This window comes from Sinohyriopsis cumingii, chromosome 18 (genome assembly GCF_028554795.1).
Source record: "Sinohyriopsis cumingii isolate HCF-2022 chromosome 18, ASM2855479v2, whole genome shotgun sequence".
Taxonomy (NCBI): domain Eukaryota; kingdom Metazoa; phylum Mollusca; class Bivalvia; order Unionida; family Unionidae; genus Sinohyriopsis; species Sinohyriopsis cumingii.
In genome coordinates, this window is record NC_142978.1 from 97,448,962 (window position 1) to 97,468,431 (window position 19,470).

Below are 19,470 nucleotides of genomic sequence, written 5' to 3' on the forward strand. Positions count from 1 at the left end.
GTAAGTTTATTAGTTCTTCAAATGAATTTTTTGTTTTATATTATGATAGTAAGTTGCACCAGGAGCAGTTATGATTGTGAAATGCGTTTTTGGACCCCTGTATCAGGGACACCCCTAAACTCCCCCATAAAATATTTTCAGCTTTTTTTGTGGAAGAATAAATTCATGTCTGTTGCATGTAAATTTGGTTAAGTATATTTGTATTCACATGTAAATTTGGGAGGTATATAAATTTGGTAGGTATATATTTATATTCATGTGTAAATTTGGTAGGTATATGTTTATATTCATGTGTAAATTTTGTGCTTATATATTTGTATTCATATGTAAATTTGGGAGGTATATAAATTTGGTAGGTATATATTTATATTCATGTGTAAATTTGGTAGGTATATATTTATATTCATGTGTAAATTTGGTAGGTATATTTATATTCATGTGTAAATTTGGTAGGTATATTTGTATTCATGTGTAAATTTGGTAGGTATATTTGTATTCACATGCATATTTGGTAGATATATTTCTATTCATATCTATGGGCTTTAATTAGATTTTGAGATCATTACAGTTATTTTTCCTTTTTTCTAAAACAGTTTTTACATTTTTTTAAATAATATTGTGCTTTTGTACCTAAGCAAAGACCACGTGAGGTAGAAATGAAATTGAAAAGTATACTTGTATTCATTTGTAGATAGTCTGGTTAGATTTCCAGGCCAGTACAGCATTTTTTTGTAAAAGCAAGTTTGATCTTACTTCGTTAGGACAGGTTAGTAAAAAATATAGGACGTACATTAAATTTTACTCTTTATGTTTGTATACATAACTAGACACAATGAATCCTGCCAGAATAGCAGGTTTTCATATTTTTGCACAGTTTTGATTTTTTTTTGGTCTTGATCTTGTTTGATATGAGTGGGATAATCTGTGTGCTACAAACACAGATCTTTGGGGTTTTATTTAGTTACCACTGAGGAGGAGGTAATCAACAGCTTAGCAGAAATGTGCAAGAATATTTTGCAAGTTTATTAGAATTTGAATATACAAGAATTTAGAAACAGTGAATGGAGGAAATACTGTACACAATATTTTAATTTTATTTTACTGTGTTTTGCAGGTATTAAAGGACTGATCAGTACATCCAGGTAAGAACAAAGGATTAGCCCAGGTCAATGCATATTGCAATACCAAGCTAAAAATAATTTTTAGTTTGGTATACTGTATCATGCATCAAACTGCAGATGCATGATACATCAGCTTGTCAGGGTCTTGGTTGTTTGCTTTACTTATAGTGTCAGGTGAACAGCAATAAACAAGGGACTGTAAACTCCTTAGCCAGGGGTATATCTCGCAACATTTAATCCAGTAGCCAAGTTTTTATTACAACTCAAAAGTCTGAAATGTTGAGTCTTGATCCAAAGTTGAATGACTATTACAAGTCTGTAGATGAAGATGTAGACCAATTCAGCTAATGAAAATGTGGGAAATAGTATGAAAATACATTTATTAATTTTGAAAATAATATAACAGTGTTGCTTGGTTTGTAAAACTTCATTTAATTATAGGAACCCAGGTGACTACAAAATCAAACCCACAGCTAAAGAGGATTAAAAGTTTAAGACCTATGGATGAAGAATTTTTATTTATTTTAATAGATCCTAATCTGCTGGTGCATTATGCTATGGCAGATCTTTGTCCATGCCATTCACAGTTGGGTACATGTTATTCTCAGATTGGTGGCAGATTTGGCTCCATGCCATTCACAGTTGGGTATGTGTTATACTCAGATCAGTGTTAAATCTGTGTCCATGCCCTTTACAGTTGGGTACATGTTATTTTCAGATCAGTGGCAGATTTGGCTCCGTACCATTCACAATTGGGTATGTGTTATACTCAGATCAATGGCAGATATTACTCTGTGCTATTCATGATTGAGTACATATTGTACTCAAATCATTGGATGATATGGCTCCATCTGGTTCACAATTGGGTACATATATTCAGATCATTGGCAGATTTGGATCGATGATGCTCACAGTTAGTTACATAAAATACTTATACTGTAACCAGTTATTACGTGGTATTACAAAATAGCACTGTAACCAGTTATTACCTGGTATTACAAAGTAGCACTGTAGCCAGTTTTTACTTGGTATTATAAAATAGCACTGTAACCAGTTATTACTTGGTATTATAAAATAGCACTGTAACCAGTTATTACTTTGTTATTACTTTACAAAATATAACTGTAACCAGTTATTACTGTGTATTACAAAATAGCACTGTAACCAGTTATTACTTAGTATTACAAAATATCACTGTAACCAGTTATTACTGTGTATTACAAAATAGCACTGTAACCAGTTATTACTTAGTATTACAAAATATCACTGTAACCAGTTATTACTTAGTATTACAAAATAGCACTGTAACCAGTTATTACTTGGTATTACAAAATAGCACTGTAACCAGTTATTACTTGGTATTATAAAATAGCACTGTAACCAGTTATAACTTAGTATTACAAAATAGCACTATACCAGTTATTACTTAGTATTACAAAGTAGCACTGTAGCCAGTTTTTACTTGGTATTATAAAATAGCACTGTAACCAGTTATTACTTTGTTATCACTTTACAAAATATAACTGTAACCAGTTATTACTGTGTATTACAAAATAGCACTGTAACCAGTTATTACTTGGTATTACAAAATAGCACTGTAACCAGTTATTACTTAGTATTACAAAATAGCACTGTAACCAGTTTTTACTTGGTATTACAAAATAGCACTGTAACCAGTTATTACTTAGTATTACAAAATATCATTGTAACCAGTTATTACTTGGTATTACAAATAGCACTGTAACCAGTTATTACTTTGTGTTACAAAATATCACTGTAACCAGTTATTACTTAGTATTACAAAATAGCCCTGTGCTTTAGTTATGATTGGTGGTTAATCACAGTTGAATAAGGAATAAGAGGGATTGGAGAGAAGATTGAGGGTAGCGGCTGTATGTGTTATGGAATGACAAGGGAGGTCCATGCCTCTCATGTTTAAGCATAATACCAAAACAATCTAGGCAAGGCATGAGTTAAATTTATCACGTTATCAAGCATTTATCCATTGCTGCCACTCACTAACACAGAAATTAAGTATATTTAGTTCATTTTATGGATATTAACAGTGAGTTAGCATGTGATACATAAATTTCAGCAAGCCACTGCCTAAGCTATTTTTTTTTTAGCTAAATGCTGTTTTTTGTAATTGAAATGAGTTTAACACATTAATCCCTGGTGATGAGTTTAAGTGGCAGGTGGTAGTAGCCTATTGCCGAGCTCTGTAGTGTCAAGGTCATGTATTATACACTAAAGTGGGTGGTATTATAGAAAGGTAGACAGATGTAGCTCTACAATGATACCAAAAAGTCTGGAATTTCTAGTTGCACTACAAAATACAGAGGGAAAAACCTCATTTTTTGGACCTGATTTTTTTCTATCCAAAATTGGCCTGTGGTCAGAATCCGATTTGTGTCCGGATTTTAGACATTTTGGTCTCAGATCTAAGGCAGACTGGTATGAACTGCAAACAGACAGATGAACTTTTGCAAAAAATAGGATAAGATGGGCATTTGGAATAAAGAGTGGTCTCAATATAAAAAATAATGGGTTTGTTTGGCCAACAAAGAAAGAACTCCAACTTTTACCCTTCTGCTCATGTGCGAGCCAACTAACCAATGAAAAACAATGTTTCTAACACAACTAGGCAATATGTTATTGAAAGATCACCTGGGATTTGTTGTTTTCGGATGCATTTAGAAATAGCTTTCAAAATGTGTTTTCTACTTGAATTTCAGGCAAAAACGACAAAAACCTCCAGCGGTTAATGTGTCAATGGGTGCATTTTGATGATGTCACCAAATCTGAATATTCCTTGCGTATTTAATCACTTGTGCATTGACATTGCACATCAATTACAAATTTAGACATTCCTTGAGGATTTGTAAATAAATTCAAAAAATCATTGTTAACACATTAACCCCTAGCAACGAGTTAACATGGCAGGAGGTGGTAGCCTACTGCTGAGCTCTGTAGCATCATGGTCATGCATGATACACTAGAGTGGGTGGTATTATAGAAAGGTAGACAGATGTAGCTCCACAATGATACCAAATAATCTGGAATTTCTAGTTGCACTACAAAATACAGAGGGAAAAGCCTCAATTATTGGAATCTATTTTTTTCTATCCAGAATTGGCCCGTGGTTGGAATTCGATTTTATGTCTGGATTTTAGACTTTTTGGTCTCAGATCTAAGGCAAACCAGTATGAACTGCAAACAGACATATGAACCTTTGCAAAACATAGGATAAAGATAGGCATTTGGAATAAAGAGTGGTCTCGATATAATAATAATGGATCTGTTCAGCAAAAAAAAAAGGAAAAAAGAAGAACTCCAACTTTTACACTTCTGCTCATGCGCAAGCAAAATAGCCAATGAAAAACGATGTTTCTAACACAACTAGGCAGTATGTTATTGAAAGATCACCTGGGATTTGTTGTTTTCAGATGCGTTCAGAAATAGCTTTCAAAATGTGTTTCCTACTCGAATTTCAGGCGAAAATGACAAAAACCTCTAGGGGTTAATGTGTTAATACCAAGGCACTGTATAAAATTGTAATAAAAGAATTGATATGTTGTACATCCTTTATAAAAATATAATTGTATGTATGACTGTTTTCTCTATTTTATTAATTTACCAATAATTTGGTACAAGAATTTAGGTTAATGGACTCCAGAGTCATGGGAAAGATGGCATTTTTGAGGTAGCCTTTAGAGTAAGTTTATTGAGTGGACTTGCATGCAATTCTTGAAGTTTGCAATTATAAGGGCCAGAAATATTAATGTGTTTTGGTACTCCATGCTGTTCAGTGTTTATTAATGTTTATTAATGTTATGCTCATAACAATTGTGCAGTGGACATAATTGATGTGTCATATTATTTCATTCGGTAGGAAAAGAAAATACAATGCAACCCGGATACATGATGATGTGGAAGAAGCTAGAGAAGCTGTGGAGAAGGCACAACGTAAGATTGTATCATATGCAGGGGTGGATATGTTTACCGATGTCATTAATAAAGATGATGATGTCAGGAATGTGGAACATGCAGATTCAGCATGGGGTATGCTTTTGAGTTATTTGTTGAAAAATCTTTTAGTCCTAAGAATCACTAGAATTATGTTGCAGCTATTCAAATACAAGCATAGTTTGGCATACTGGATTCTTGCACTAGAATTATGTTGCAGCTATTCAAATACAAGCATAGTTTGGCATGCTGGATTCTTGCAATACTAAAGAAGAAGAGAATCATAAATAAAGGACCATAATTTACTATTGAAAAGATTGTGCACTTGTTTGCATATCATTCTCTACCAACCCTGTATTCAGCAAATATTGTACATGGTGCCAATTATGCAATATATGGCATCCAACAGAAAATACTGTCTGCTATTAAAACGTGTCTTGTATTCTTGCAGCAAATGATGTAAATGCTTTACAGGGTCCCAAACAGGGTATGAAATGAACATGTCTTATTAATGCTTCAAAATATAGCTATGAACATGTCTATATGAACACATGAAAATGTAGTTATGAACATGTCTGTATGAACACATCTAAATATAGCTACGATGATTTCTGGATACATAACTTGCTTTTGTTAAGTATTGGCTTTGATTACCCATTTTTTGATCATTTCAGTATTAGATTGATTACCCATTATTTATTTCTCTTGTTCATTATTAAAGGTATAATTTCATTGATATATTTTGCCATGTTATTAATTATGTCAAGAATGTATCAGTAATTGCAACATTCTAGGATGTCAGTGTTTCAGTTCAATAACCCATATAGTTTATCATACTTTTGACAGTCAGCTGTATGTAAACAAAGGTAATCATGTGTCTTGGGTTGCATTATTGGAAGCCATGGGGTTGAGAAATACTTTCATCCAAGTGGGAGAAATTTGTTAACACTTGGTATTTGATGTAGGGGGATGGGAAGTTAAGGGCAGGTAGATATTTGTGAAATTTTATATTGATTCATTTTTTGTTATTGATTTCCAGAAAAGGAAACTTTGTGGAGAGACTTCATTATTAGTTGAGATCAAACATTTCCTAATCATTAAACTTCCACTGTAAATGACCAGAAGATGGTATGATGATGTATTTAGATTGGAAATAGTAAACACTGCAAGACTAAAGAACCATAAGTGTAGGAAAAATATTTCAAAAATGTATGTGGCATCTTACATTTGTAATATGTCATCTTGATATATGAATGTATAAATATATTGTCATAATTGTTTTGGGATAATTTGTTAAGTAATTATAATCTAGCTCCTTTATATTTCTACAAAAAAATAAAACAAAACCACTTTGGTTAATGAATGATTGTTCTGAATTCAAGCAACTTTGGTAAATAATGTATAATTGTTCTGAATTCAAGAAGCTTTGTTAAATAATGTATAATTATTCTGAACTCAAGCAATGGTAAATAATGTATAGTTATTCTGAATTCAAGCAACTTTGGTAAATAATGTATAATTATTCTGAATTCAAGCAGCTTTGGTAAATAATGTATAATTATTCTGAATTCAAGCAACTTTGGTAAATAATGTATAATTATTCTGAATTCAAGAAGCTTTGGTAAATAATGTATAATTATTCTGAATTCAAGCAACTTTGGTAAATAATGTACAATTATTCTGAATTCAAGCTACTTTTGTAAATGATGTATGATTATTCTGAATTCAGGTTCTTTTGGTATATAATGTGTAATTATTCTGAATTCAAGCTCCTTTGGTAAATAATGTATAATTGTTCTGAATTCAAGCTCCTTTGGTAAATAAGGTGTAATTATTCTGAATTTAAGCTCATTTGGTAAATACTGTTTGATATCTCTTGGGTAAATAATGTGTGATTGTTCTGAATTCAAGTTCTTTTGGTACATAATATGTAATTGTTCTGAATTCATACCATAGGTTGTTGTTGTTATAGGGTTTAATGCCATTTTCAGCACAGGACAGGCCACACATGGTGGCCAGTATAATTCTGGAGGAAGACCCTAGAAAGAACCACTGACCCATAAGAAGCTACTGGCAAGCTTTCTCACATACCCAAATTGCCTGAGCCCGAGACTCAAACCCATGCAGACAGAGGTGAGAGGGCAGTGATCTGTAATGGTGAATGCCTTAAACCAGTCTGCCATTCAGGCACCCATGTGAGAAAGCTTGCCAGTTTCTTCTCGAGGGTCGGTGGTTCTTTACGGGGATTTTCCTGGTTCTTCCTCCACCATTAATACTGGCCGCCATGTATAGCCTATCGTGTGCTGAAAAATGGTGTTAAACAACAACAACAACATGGTTTTCGTTGAATTCAGAGATATTTGACATAAAAATAACATGGTTTACATTGAACTCAGAGAGAAATATGACATAAATTGACATGGTTATCATAGAACTCAGGGAAATTTGACATAAAATGACATATCATATAATTCCAAGGGATATTTGACCTAAAATGACATGGTTCTCATAGAACTCCATGGGAAATTTGACATAAAATGACTAGGTTGTCATAGAACTTCAAGGGAAATTTGACATAAAATGACATGGTTGTCATAGAACTCTACGGGAAATATGACATAAAATGGCATGATTATCTTAGAAATCAGAAAAATTTGACATAAAATGACATGGTTGTCATAGAACTGTAAGGGAAATATGACATAAAATGACATGATTATCTTAGAAATCAGAGAAATTTGACATAAAATGACATGGTTGTCATTGAACTCAGAGATATTTATCATAAAATGACATGGTTTTCATTGAAATCAGAGATATTTGACATAAAATAACATGGTTTTCATTGAACTCAGAAATATGACATTAAATGACATGGTTGTCATAGAACTCAGAGAAAAAAGTTGACATAAAATGACATGGTTGTCATATAACTCAGAGAAATTTGACATAAAATGACATTGTTGCAACTTCTGCCTGTTATTAAATAATGAAAAAGAATTTATAAGAATTTGAATAATTGTTCTGTGAAAGGGAATGATATATTCAAGAAACATGCAAGAGATTGTTTGAAATCCTGAGCAATTTGTGACTTGCCATAAATTGGCAGTGTAGGCTCTTTGTTGCAGAAAATAATGTGATCTCAGTAATTGAATCATCTTGAATAAATTCACTTGCCAACATACACGTTTCTCTGTATTTGATAAGAGGAGTCTATAATCTTCGACATACATGTTTCTCTGTGTATTTGATAAGAGGAGTTTATGATCTTCAACATACACATTTCTCTGTGTATTTGATGAGTCCATAATCTTTAACATGCACATTTCTCTGTGTATTTGATGAGTCTATAATCTTCAACATACATGTACATGCTTATCTGTGTATTTGATAAGAGGAGTCTATAATCTTCAACATACATATTTCTCTGTGTATTTGATGAGTCTATAATCTTTGACATGCATATTTCTCTGTGTTTTGGATAAGAAGAGTCAGTAATCTTCAACATACACATTTCTCTGTGTATTTGATGAGTCTGTAATCTTTAACATACACATGTCTCTGTGTATTTGATAAGATGAGTCTGTAATCTTCGACATACACATTTGGGGCCCTGAGTGGTCTAGAGTCTCGGATTTTGCTAAAGTGGGTACATGAGAAAGCTTGCCAGTAGCTTCTCATGGGTCAGTGGTTCTTCCTGGGGTTTTCGGGGGTTCTTCCTTCACCATTTATACTGGTGACCATGTATTGCCTATCTTGTGCTGAAAAATGTGTTAAACCCCACTGCAACAACAACAACAACAACAACATATACATTTCTCTGTTTATTTGATGAGTATATATTCTTCAACATACATGTTGCTCTATTTATTTGATAAGAGGAGTCTGTAATCTTCAGCATACATGTTTCTTAGTGTAATTGATAAGAGGAGTCTATAATCTTCGACATGCTTATTTCTCTGTGTATTTGATAAGAGGAGTTTATAATATTCGACATACACATTTCTCTGTGTATCTGATGAGTCTATAATCTTTGACAAGCATATTTCTCTGTGTATTTGATAAGAGGAGTCTAAATTTTTCAACATACATGTTTCTCTGTGTATTTGATAAGAGGAGTCTAAATTCTTCAACATACATGTTTCTCTGTGTTTTTGATAAGATGAGTCTGTAATTTTCGACATACACATTTCTCGGTGTATTTGATAAGAGGAGTCTATAATCTTCAACATACATGTTTCTCTGTGTATTTGACAAGAGGAGTCTGCAATCTTCGACATACATGTTTCTGTGTATTTGATAAGAGGAGTCTGCAATCTTCAACATACATTTCTCTGTGTAAATGATAAAATGAGTCTATAATCTTTGACATACACGTTTCTCTGTGTATTTGATAAGAGGAGTTTATAATCTTCAACATACATGTTTCTTTGTATTTGATAAGAGGAGTCAATAATCATCAACATGCATGTTTTCTGTGTATTTGAGAAGAGGAGTCTGCAATCTTTGACTTGAGCGAATGTTGTGACTTTACCTATTCATTCAGCAAATTTGTTATGGGCAGTTAGTGACAGGTGGCTATTTCCAGGCTTATGGCCCTGCTATTTTACTAGTCTCCCTACTCCTGAAATCAACCCTATGCTCCCTAGTTGTTCAAAATTTTAAAGACATTTTTGTATCCATTCAGTATGTACTAACTATCATGGAGATGTTCCTCACCCTTCTTTTCACTAATTTGTGCAGTTTTAAGGGACCATCAAATGTTGTGATGTCATGCATTTGTAAGGCATCCTGATCATTCTGTTTGTTGTGCATTGTACTTGCTAGAGATAATGTGTCAGCCTTGTCTGAAGTTCAGTTTTAGGTAAAGGTTCACTTCTGCAGCATGGAATCTCTTTATTCCTAGCAATATCACTCTTTATAATGTCTTTGTAGTTGAACCAACCATATCTTTACTTACATATCATGAGTTGAAATGTGTGTAGGCATGTAATTTGAGTTATGGTTGGTTTGTTTGCAAAAGGTGTCAATTATATGATTCATCTCTATTTCTAAGTATGATTTTTTTCCCCTCATTTTCCCCCATTTACTGCAATAAACAGTACTACTTTATTTCTGCTTTTTAAAAAAGGGTTCTTAAAAGGCTGTATTTCCCATACTTTAGCATATAATGATCCTTACTGAGGGATAGATATGCAGCTATGAGTGTGATAAAATGCACACCAACCTATACGTTTTTAGCTGATATGGACATGTATTTATGTAAAAATATAAATTTTAAAATTACCCAATACTCCAACATTTCATAAGTGATCATCATTAATTCTGCAGATCCTGAAACTGGTAATTTTACCAGAGAAATGCAGAATGAATGCAAATAGAATGCAGTAAGCATGCAAATAGAAAGCAGTATGCATGCAAATAGAATGCAGTATGCATGCAAATAGAAAGCAGAATGCATCCAGATAGAATGCAGAATGCATGCAAATAGAATGCAGTATGCATGCAAGCAGAATGACGAATGCATTTTGAAGAAATTGGAGAGTGCAGATGCCAAACATGAAACACAAAATGATGAATGATAAATGCAGACATAATGACACCAAAGTTTATTTTGTAAATGGATGTCAAAATTTATTACTTTCAAAACTGCCACTTAATTTTGACAGTTGAAAGACCTTTTGCAGGATAATTCATGATCATAATCTTTTACTTTTTCACAACTTTCAAGCTGCAACATTGTTCTTGTCATGGCTTAGTTAGTTGAGGTAGACCACCATTAACGTGAACAGATCATCACTGCAGATTGTATCTGTACAATCCTAATAATTAAAACCAAATAAGTAATGAAACTGGCAGACATATACTTTCATCTATATTTTTACACTTCTTGCATTTGTGGTTATATTTTAATTTATCATAAATTCAGTGGTGTCGTTTTCAATGTGTGCATTTACTGTTTCATTACAGCACATTTTTAATAAGATACAAAAGTTATTGTTCTTTAACTTTATAGTAACAGGCATGAAATTAGAAAACCCAGCTACTGTATGTGTATTTCCTTTTCAATGAACAAGAATGAAAGGAAACTACTGATGAAAGGGATACACACTGGGTGCATCAGTGGAACAATAAGTGAAAAGTATCAAGATGATGGAAAAGTTCAAGTGAAATACAAATTAAATGCAAATTTGGTAAAATTTCCTACTTTATGGTCTGTACCATAATTCACAGGTAAACATGATAGCTTTAATTGCAGGTGTAGGCCCCAGCAAACCAGTGTCAGACCAACCAAAGTTTATTTTTGAGAAATCACCAGAGGAAGAAAAGCCCAGGTTTATTTTGGAACAGCCAGAGATGGGGCCAAAGCAGACGAAAGATGTAAGTGAGGATAGTGATGAGAGTGAAGTGGATGAGGAAGAACTAGAGAGGTTACTGGGACCTCCGGTAAAAAAACGCACTATGAGGATGTATGCGGATGATGTAGAGGAAGAAATCAAAAAGAAAAAGTAAGGATATATGCTTTTAGTCCTGAGTTCATTTCAGTACAATTATATAAACTTAACTGGATAAAATAATTGGGTTTGTGAACAATTGTTTATTCAAATATGTTGCATGTTCTTTTAACTTTTGAATGTCAGAATCTTGTATAGATACTCCACATCCATAGCTTGTAATTCTACTGCATTTTTCCTGTCGCTGTTTGCATAATTTTATTCAGTGTAGTTAATATATTATTACTCCTTTAAATACATTCCCTGATCATATTAACATTGGTTCTGTAAGTCTACCACCTCCTTAATCCATTCCAACTAAAACGATGAAGAGTCATAATTTCTGTATGATAAAAATAAAGGGCAGTAACTCTTGTCCATTACCTCCCCTTGCCACCACCAGGTGTCGCCAATTTTTAAGCTTTGCTTCTGTTTAACCACATTGTATGAGACACCTCCTTTGACTCCAAAGCCAAATTTGTGTTAAATTTAAACCATCCATACAAGATTTGGGATTGATTTTGATTAATATTCATTCCTAAACAGATGGTAAATATTCTTTTGAATTTTGTGAATATTTACTGAACTTTTTAAAAAATTTGGGACTTGGGAATGTTTAGACCACATGGTACAACTTACTGTTTTTGATGCATGTTGATATTCATGGTTTCACACACAATGCCAATAGTGTGCTCATCCATTTTGTAACGTGTTCATTTGTGAATTAATAACATGCTGCATGATTAATTTATATATTTTTGTTGTATTTTGTTTTATATTGTTGTTTCAGTGAAACCTGTTGACAGAGTGTAATAAAAGCAATAAATTCAAGGCTAAGGAAGATGCACACAAGCCAGTATCATATTGTGTATGCAGCATATGGTCCAAGAGTGTTTAGACTACGGTTTTGCTCAAAAACTGACCAAAGCTAAGAAAATGGGTGATGACATTGCAAATTGTAGCATTCCAGCAAGTAATTATAATATATCAGGGGGTAAGTATACCCCCATTTTTAGGCAGCCCAGGTGGCATAAATCCCACTGCATATCAGAGCATGGACTTTGGCACATGGAGTTTTTAATGGATTCAGTGGATCTATCCTTTAATACCGTATAGTTGTCTGAAGCCATCCATGATCATCCAACCAGTTGAGCCAGCCAGTCCATCTCATTTGGGTGAATTTACTAAAAGATCTGTCCATGTTGCCTACTGCTTCATCCTTTGACAATAGGGAGATCTTAATGATGATTTCCTAACATGCCTACGGCTATATACAGTTACAACTATGGGGATCTTAGTGATGGATTTCCCCATCCTAACATCCCTGCGGCTGTATACAGTTACAATTATGGTAACTCAGTGATGGATTTCCCCATCCTAACATGCCTATGGCTGTATACAGTTGCAGTTATGGGGTTCTTAGTGATGGATTTCCCCATCCTAACATGCCTACGGCTATATCCAGTTACAACTATGGGGATCTTAGTGATGGATTTCCCCACCCTAACATGCCTACGGCTATATACAGTTACAACTATGGGGATCTTAGTAATGGATTTCCCCACCCTAACATACCTATGGCTATATACAGTTACAATTATAGGGATCTTAGTGATGCATTTCCCCATCCTAACATGCCTTTGGCTATATACAGTCACAGCTCTGGGGATCTTAGTGATGGATTTCCCCACCCTAACATGCCTACGGCTATATACAGTTACAACTGTGGGTATCTTAGTGATGGATCCATCTATCTCTCCAGGTCTACAGCTTCTGGTCTTGACAATTACAGAGGTCTCAGTGATAGGTTTTTCTGTCCTAGCATGCCTATGTCCACCCTCAGTTAACAATTATGGAGATCTTAATGATAGATCTGTAGGTCTCACCTGGCATAAGACTACTCAGCACATTATGATGGGGATTTAAGTGAAAGATCTGTCCATCCATCCATCCATGCTCATGGTGTGCCCAGTACAACCACCAACTGAACTGCCTATTGCATAGCTGATAACTGTGCTGGCCATACTCCCTGCGAATCAGTTGTCTGTGCCTTCTTGGTGATTTTCTGATGGGAGAGGGGAGGAGGAAAACTCAGTGAACCAACATGCTTGGGAGTCGATGGCCTGAATTGCTAGGGTCATTAACAGAGCAGCTTACCATTTGATCACAAATGTATTGATTGCCTCTGCCAGTCTTAACTGGTATATTTCATAATGTGTATTTATGCTCCACAATGCTTTGGAAAAAAAGGAACATCATGCTATGGCTTTAAGGATGACTCCTTTGGTTCACCATTGCTGTTTGGGGGCAGATTTGAACAAGCTTAGAGGCAGGCAGCTCAAAAACTACCCACCCAACAATGCCTCTCCACCTGTATCCTCATTTTAGAAACCATCCATCCTTGCCATAATGGATGGAAGATAATCAAGTCAAGCAAAGGGATCTTTTACAGCAAAGTGCCATTCAGATCTCAACCTTTTGCCAGCAGATGACAGTGGAACCAGTCTAGGAGGCACCCTTGCAGGGGAGATAAGAAAGCAAGTTTCTCCACCCCACCCCAAAGCCTCCTGTTACCAGCCACTGACTTAACACACCAACCACTTGCAAAAAGTCTAATGTGGGGTAATAGACTCCTACAATTCCATTCACATTTGATATACATATTGCTATCAAACAAATGGGTGATCCAAGTCATCCCACCCTGTCTTTCTTCCTCTCCCCATTTAATGGATGTACCGTCAAATTAGAAGGATGAAATTCTCCAGCAGGAGATGCAGTCTCTGATTGACAAATGGGCAGTTTAGATTGCCTGGAAATCACAATCTCAATACAGTCTCTCATTGACAAATGGGAAGTATAGATTGCCTGGAAATTGCAATCTCAGCACAGTCTCTCACCGACAGATGGGCAGATTAGATTGCCTGGAAATCACAATCTCAATACAGTCTCTCATTGACAAATGGGCAGTTCAGATTTCCTGGAAATCACAGTTTCTGGATTCTAATCATGGTTTTTCTGTTCCAAAAAAGACCAATGGCAAGTTGAGGTCAATCATATACTTCAGTCACCACAGTGAATTCATTCTTCCGACAGGATTCAAGATAGGGATGGTGAGATCTTTCTCTCCATCCGAAGGGACAAGTATGCCAACAGTCTGAATCACACAAATGCCTCCTTTCATGTCCCTAGTCACCTAGCATCATGAGTTTCTTTGGTTGCTTGCTGCAACAATTTATTTTGAGGCCTCTATTAGTTCTAAATATCAATTCCTAGGTCTTTACCAAATTATGGATTGCATCATCACCCTATTCAGTTGACTTACTCCTTCGAACATATATGGTATGTTCTGTTCTCTTCCGAGGCAGAATCAAGATCTTGTCCCTTTTGAATCATTTCAATTTTCTTGTAAATTTGGAAAAATTTGACCTTGACATATCCAAGTGTTTTATCCACCTAGTAATGGCAGTTATAACCATTCTCAATCATATTTATCTCTCTTATGTGTGCACTACACATACAGTTGTTTCCACCAAGATGGGGATTTGAGCAAGAGAAACTCCTTGGGTTATTTAATGCAGCACTGGATTTAATCCTGCTTGGCTGCCTTATATGCACCTGTTACAAATGATTTTGCTTGCTCAATGGCACCCTTTTCTAGTCCACTCAATAAAAATGCCAATATAATGGACTAGGTATGATCATTCCTGTGTCAGTGGCACAACCACAGACTGCAAAAGTCAGTCCTACTTATGTCAAACAACTCCATAGTGGTGACTTACCTCCTAACAAAATGAGGGCAACAAATCACCTGACCTATGTGTGCTGGTTTGGCAGTTTCTTCGTCAATGCTGCCAACTTCAGATCAACATACTAATCCGATACATTCCCAACAGATTCAGTATCCTGGCCATTGCTCTTCCCAGAAATGGTCAGGTTATCCACATGAAATTGTACATTCATCTATCAGAAAGTGGGCATCTGAAAATCAACCTTTGGCAACAAGGTGGAACCACAACTGGGCCACCGCCTGACCCAAAAGCTTGGGTTGTGCTTGTGCTGTCAGTCAGTTTGGACGAGTTATGGACATTTTCATACCCCCCCAGTCTTAGTACCAAAAATAGTATAGAAAATAGGTGGTCAGAATGGTAAGATAATTCTGATAACCCCTTTATAATGAGACAAGTACTGGGTCAGTGATCCACTCAATCTAACAATCTACCCAGGAATATTACGGCTAAACAGAATCTCTTCAGACAGTCAGTTGCAAGTGTTACACCCCTCTCTGGACTGTCTCTTTCACGGTTCTCCTCAGAACTGCCATGTACTAGAAAGAATAAGGACATTTGATTGTGGAAAGAATCTTACGAGCATGAAGGACCTCCACTTTTGATGCCTATGAGGGAAAGTGGCATATTTTCAAGGACTGGTGTTGAGGCAGTAACTTAGTCCCTTTTAGTGCCTTAATCCCTTAACTAGCCAGCTTTTTTTACTCTGGCTTTATGAATAGAAAATGTGGGCTTTCAATCGGGGCTACCACTCCATATCTGACAGGAATCATGACGGAAGAGATACTGGTCATGACAATGACCTGTCAGTCCTACTAGCCAATGTTGAATGTAATTGGCCAAAATCTCTCCCCCTGTTTCAAACTGGAATCTGTCCTGGATCTTATCATGGGTCAGATCAGAAAAATTGAGTCATTAGTCTGGACCTTACCAAAGCCGTTATCATACTAACCTGTTGTCTGATTGTTTTAGCTTTGGCATGCAGGTTGAGCAACTTTCCTGTTCAGTCAACCTGAACTATCTTCAGTTCAGATTGGATGGTTTGGTGATCCTCGTGACTCAAGCAGGCATAGTAGCCAAGAACCAGTCACCATGAGAGAGTCTTCATACACTCCATCTCATCTGTAGATAGGTCAAGAGCAGCAGCCTTGCAAGATCCTGTCCATGCCCTCAAGCACTACTTATAGCACACAGAGATAAGTTGCGGCAAGTACAAAGGACATCACCTCCCAAGCCAGATCTTGATGGATTAGGTGGGTTCTATGCACACTATACTCTGACATATCAAAAATCAGAATCGCCTCATGAGAATTTTAGCTAATGAAATAAGTGCAGTCACTGCTAGCCTCACATTTGAAAGCAATGTTTCGATTTGAAACATCTTAGATGTTGGCAGGTATGCAGCATTAACCTTCTTGAGTTTTTTTCTCACTGAGACAAATCTGAATCTGGTGGATCCTGTGGCTCAGATGACCACCAGACCCAGCTAAACCAACACAGCCTCTTAAATTCGCTGGATTAGCCATTGAATTTTGACAGTGAGAAGATTTCAATAATTGTCATCTTGACCTGCTAGAGCAGTCAAGTGACCATGTGCCATGTTGCTTCAGGTATTGGAGAGGGTTATTGTTCACATAAGGAATGCAGTCTTTCTTTCCAGGAAGGAGACCTCAGGTATATGTACGATGTTAAGCATTCCCTCCACCTTTTACCTTTTCTCCTAACATTAATGCGATCAGGGAATGTTCTTCAAGGGCAAAGCAAATTTTTTAAGTAAATTATATTTCTCAGAGAATACTTACCCAGTCACATTACTTAATAACCTCCCAGTCATCCCACCATGCGAGCATCCTCATTGGTATATCACTCAGTTTAAAAACTAGCGACACATTGTAGTGGCAATGGGAGGTAATGGGCAAGAGTTATATCTGGAAAACTTGATATCACTACTCCTCCTGAATGGATGGCCATATCAAAATGTTGTTTTCACTGAAAGACTTCTTACAATGACAAGTTGGTCCTAAATGAAAATAGTGCTGATCTTATGTACAGTATGGCTGTCACAGGAGCCCTCTTGAAAATTATGTTATTGCTAATTCTTCAGTATGAAAAGTAATATTGCAGTGCACCAAAAGACTTCTTGTAAAGTATAGTTAGTTCAAAATGAAAATGGTCTCGATCTGATATTTAAAATGGCCATCACAGAGGTAATCCTGAAAACAGTGCTATGACCTACCCTTAAAAATAGGAGATGCAGACTCAGCAAATGACATCTATACTGATGTCTGATGCTCAAAGCAGTCAAGCTGAAGTTGAGAAAAACCTACAAACTAAGTCTCAACAGACTTCAGATGTGGTGCAGTGAAAATGGTATGATTCTCATCGTGGAGAAAGCAAAGTCTTGCTGATAACTACTTGGTAGACAAGAGCAAGATTGCAACCTAATATGCTTTATGTTCTCTCTGATCTTATACTTGATGAGAAGCCATTCTTCCTATTTGAACCAATGTTTTGTCCAATATTATTTTAAGAAAGCTTTTTCTGACAATAAATCCACCCACCAATTTACAAACATTTTACATGGTATATCCCAATAGAAAATGCTGTATGATGTTTACAAGTGAAATTCTGTGTATTGTTCTTGCAGGATGTCCAGTAGATGTTATTTCACGAAAGTTAAAATTGTAACTTGGGTTATTTATATATATGTGTATATAAATTGGTCTACACATTGAGGTACCATTTCCATTTCAGGACACTACAACAAGGTGACCTTACAATAACAACAGACACAAAAAGAGGCAGCAGTCCAGTGAGAATCAAAGACGCACGAGAATTAATCAAGGGTTTACAAGTAAAACCTAAAGAGACAGATATAAAGTCAAGGTTACAGCTTAGGACACGTGTATCTCCACTAGTGTGGGATGATGAAAACTCCAGGTCATCAGATGAATCTGATAGGGATGATGATGATGGTGATGACCATACATCATCTCCAGATACAAGACATGTGAAATCTAGAGTGTCACGTGATAGGTCACCAGATTCCAGGCTGTATCGTACCATTAAGAATAAGGAAACTGACCTAAGATCTAAATTGGACACAAGAAAAAAGACAGGTTCATCTAAATTCCAGAACATGAAAATTGAAGTTTTTGATTGAGATTGTAAATAGAAAATGACCATAAGGTTTTGATGGATAGCATACTCAATGCATGCATAGCATTTCATGTTATGGTCCTCCATCTGCCAAGTTCTGTGTTAAATATATTTTATATACATGAACTATTCAGTGCATTTAAGGAACATCCGTGAAACTGCTTTATTTGCATACCATGTCAGTTGTGACAGAAAGTGGTATATAAAAATCGTGAATTACATATAATTTTTATCAACAACATAAAAAACTTATGTTAATGAAACTTGCAATGCCTATTGAGAAAGAAGATAGCTTCATTAAGGGGTTCATTCAGTTACTTGTCATAACAAACATTTTGTCTTTCCTGCAATAGTGGATTGTGACCTATATTATCTCTTTTTTTGGCAGCAACAGTCACTTCAAATTTAGCAAGTCACATTTTTTAAGTATTGTTCTTCATGCTCAAGTCTCATTAACAATAAAATGTATTGTACCTTTCTGAATCTTTTATCTCATAACTACTAAGTTTTAATTCATGTGTTGTTTATGCTTCTAGACATGAAATTTTCTTTTAATTGTTATCCTTCTCTTGAATAAATAACTTTATTTTTATCCTTCTCTTGAATAAATAACTTTATTTTTATCCTTCTCTTGAATAAACAACTTTATTTTTTATCCTTCTCTTGAATAAATAATTTGTTATCCTTCTCTTGAATAAATAACTTTATTTTTATCCTTCTCTTGAATAAATAACTTTATTTTTATCCTTCTCTTGAATAAATAACTTTATTTTTTATCCTTCTCTTGAATAAATAACTTTATTTTTTATCCTTCTCTTGAATAAATAGTTTGTTATCCTTCTCTTGAATAAATAACTTTATTTTTATCCTTCTCTTGAATAAATAGTTTGTTATCCTTCTCTTGAATAATTAACTTGTTATCCTTCTCTTTAATAAATAACTTGA

General features: G+C 35.1%; 1 protein-coding gene across 1 annotated transcript in view; it reads left to right on the forward strand.

Annotated features, from left to right (window-relative positions):
- Positions 1-19,003, forward strand: part of LOC149777553 (uncharacterized) — a 51,357-nt gene extending 32,354 nt beyond the window's left edge. Inside the window, exons 9-12 of the mRNA XM_089942155.1 lie at positions 1,115-1,142; positions 5,014-5,183; positions 11,347-11,596; positions 18,121-19,003. Of these exons, the coding sequence (XP_089798281.1) occupies positions 1,115-1,142; positions 5,014-5,183; positions 11,347-11,596; positions 18,121-18,529 (857 nt within the window). The 3' untranslated portion in view covers positions 18,530-19,003. The remainder of the gene's footprint in view (positions 1-1,114; positions 1,143-5,013; positions 5,184-11,346; positions 11,597-18,120) is intronic.
- Positions 19,004-19,470: the final 467 nt, after the last annotated feature.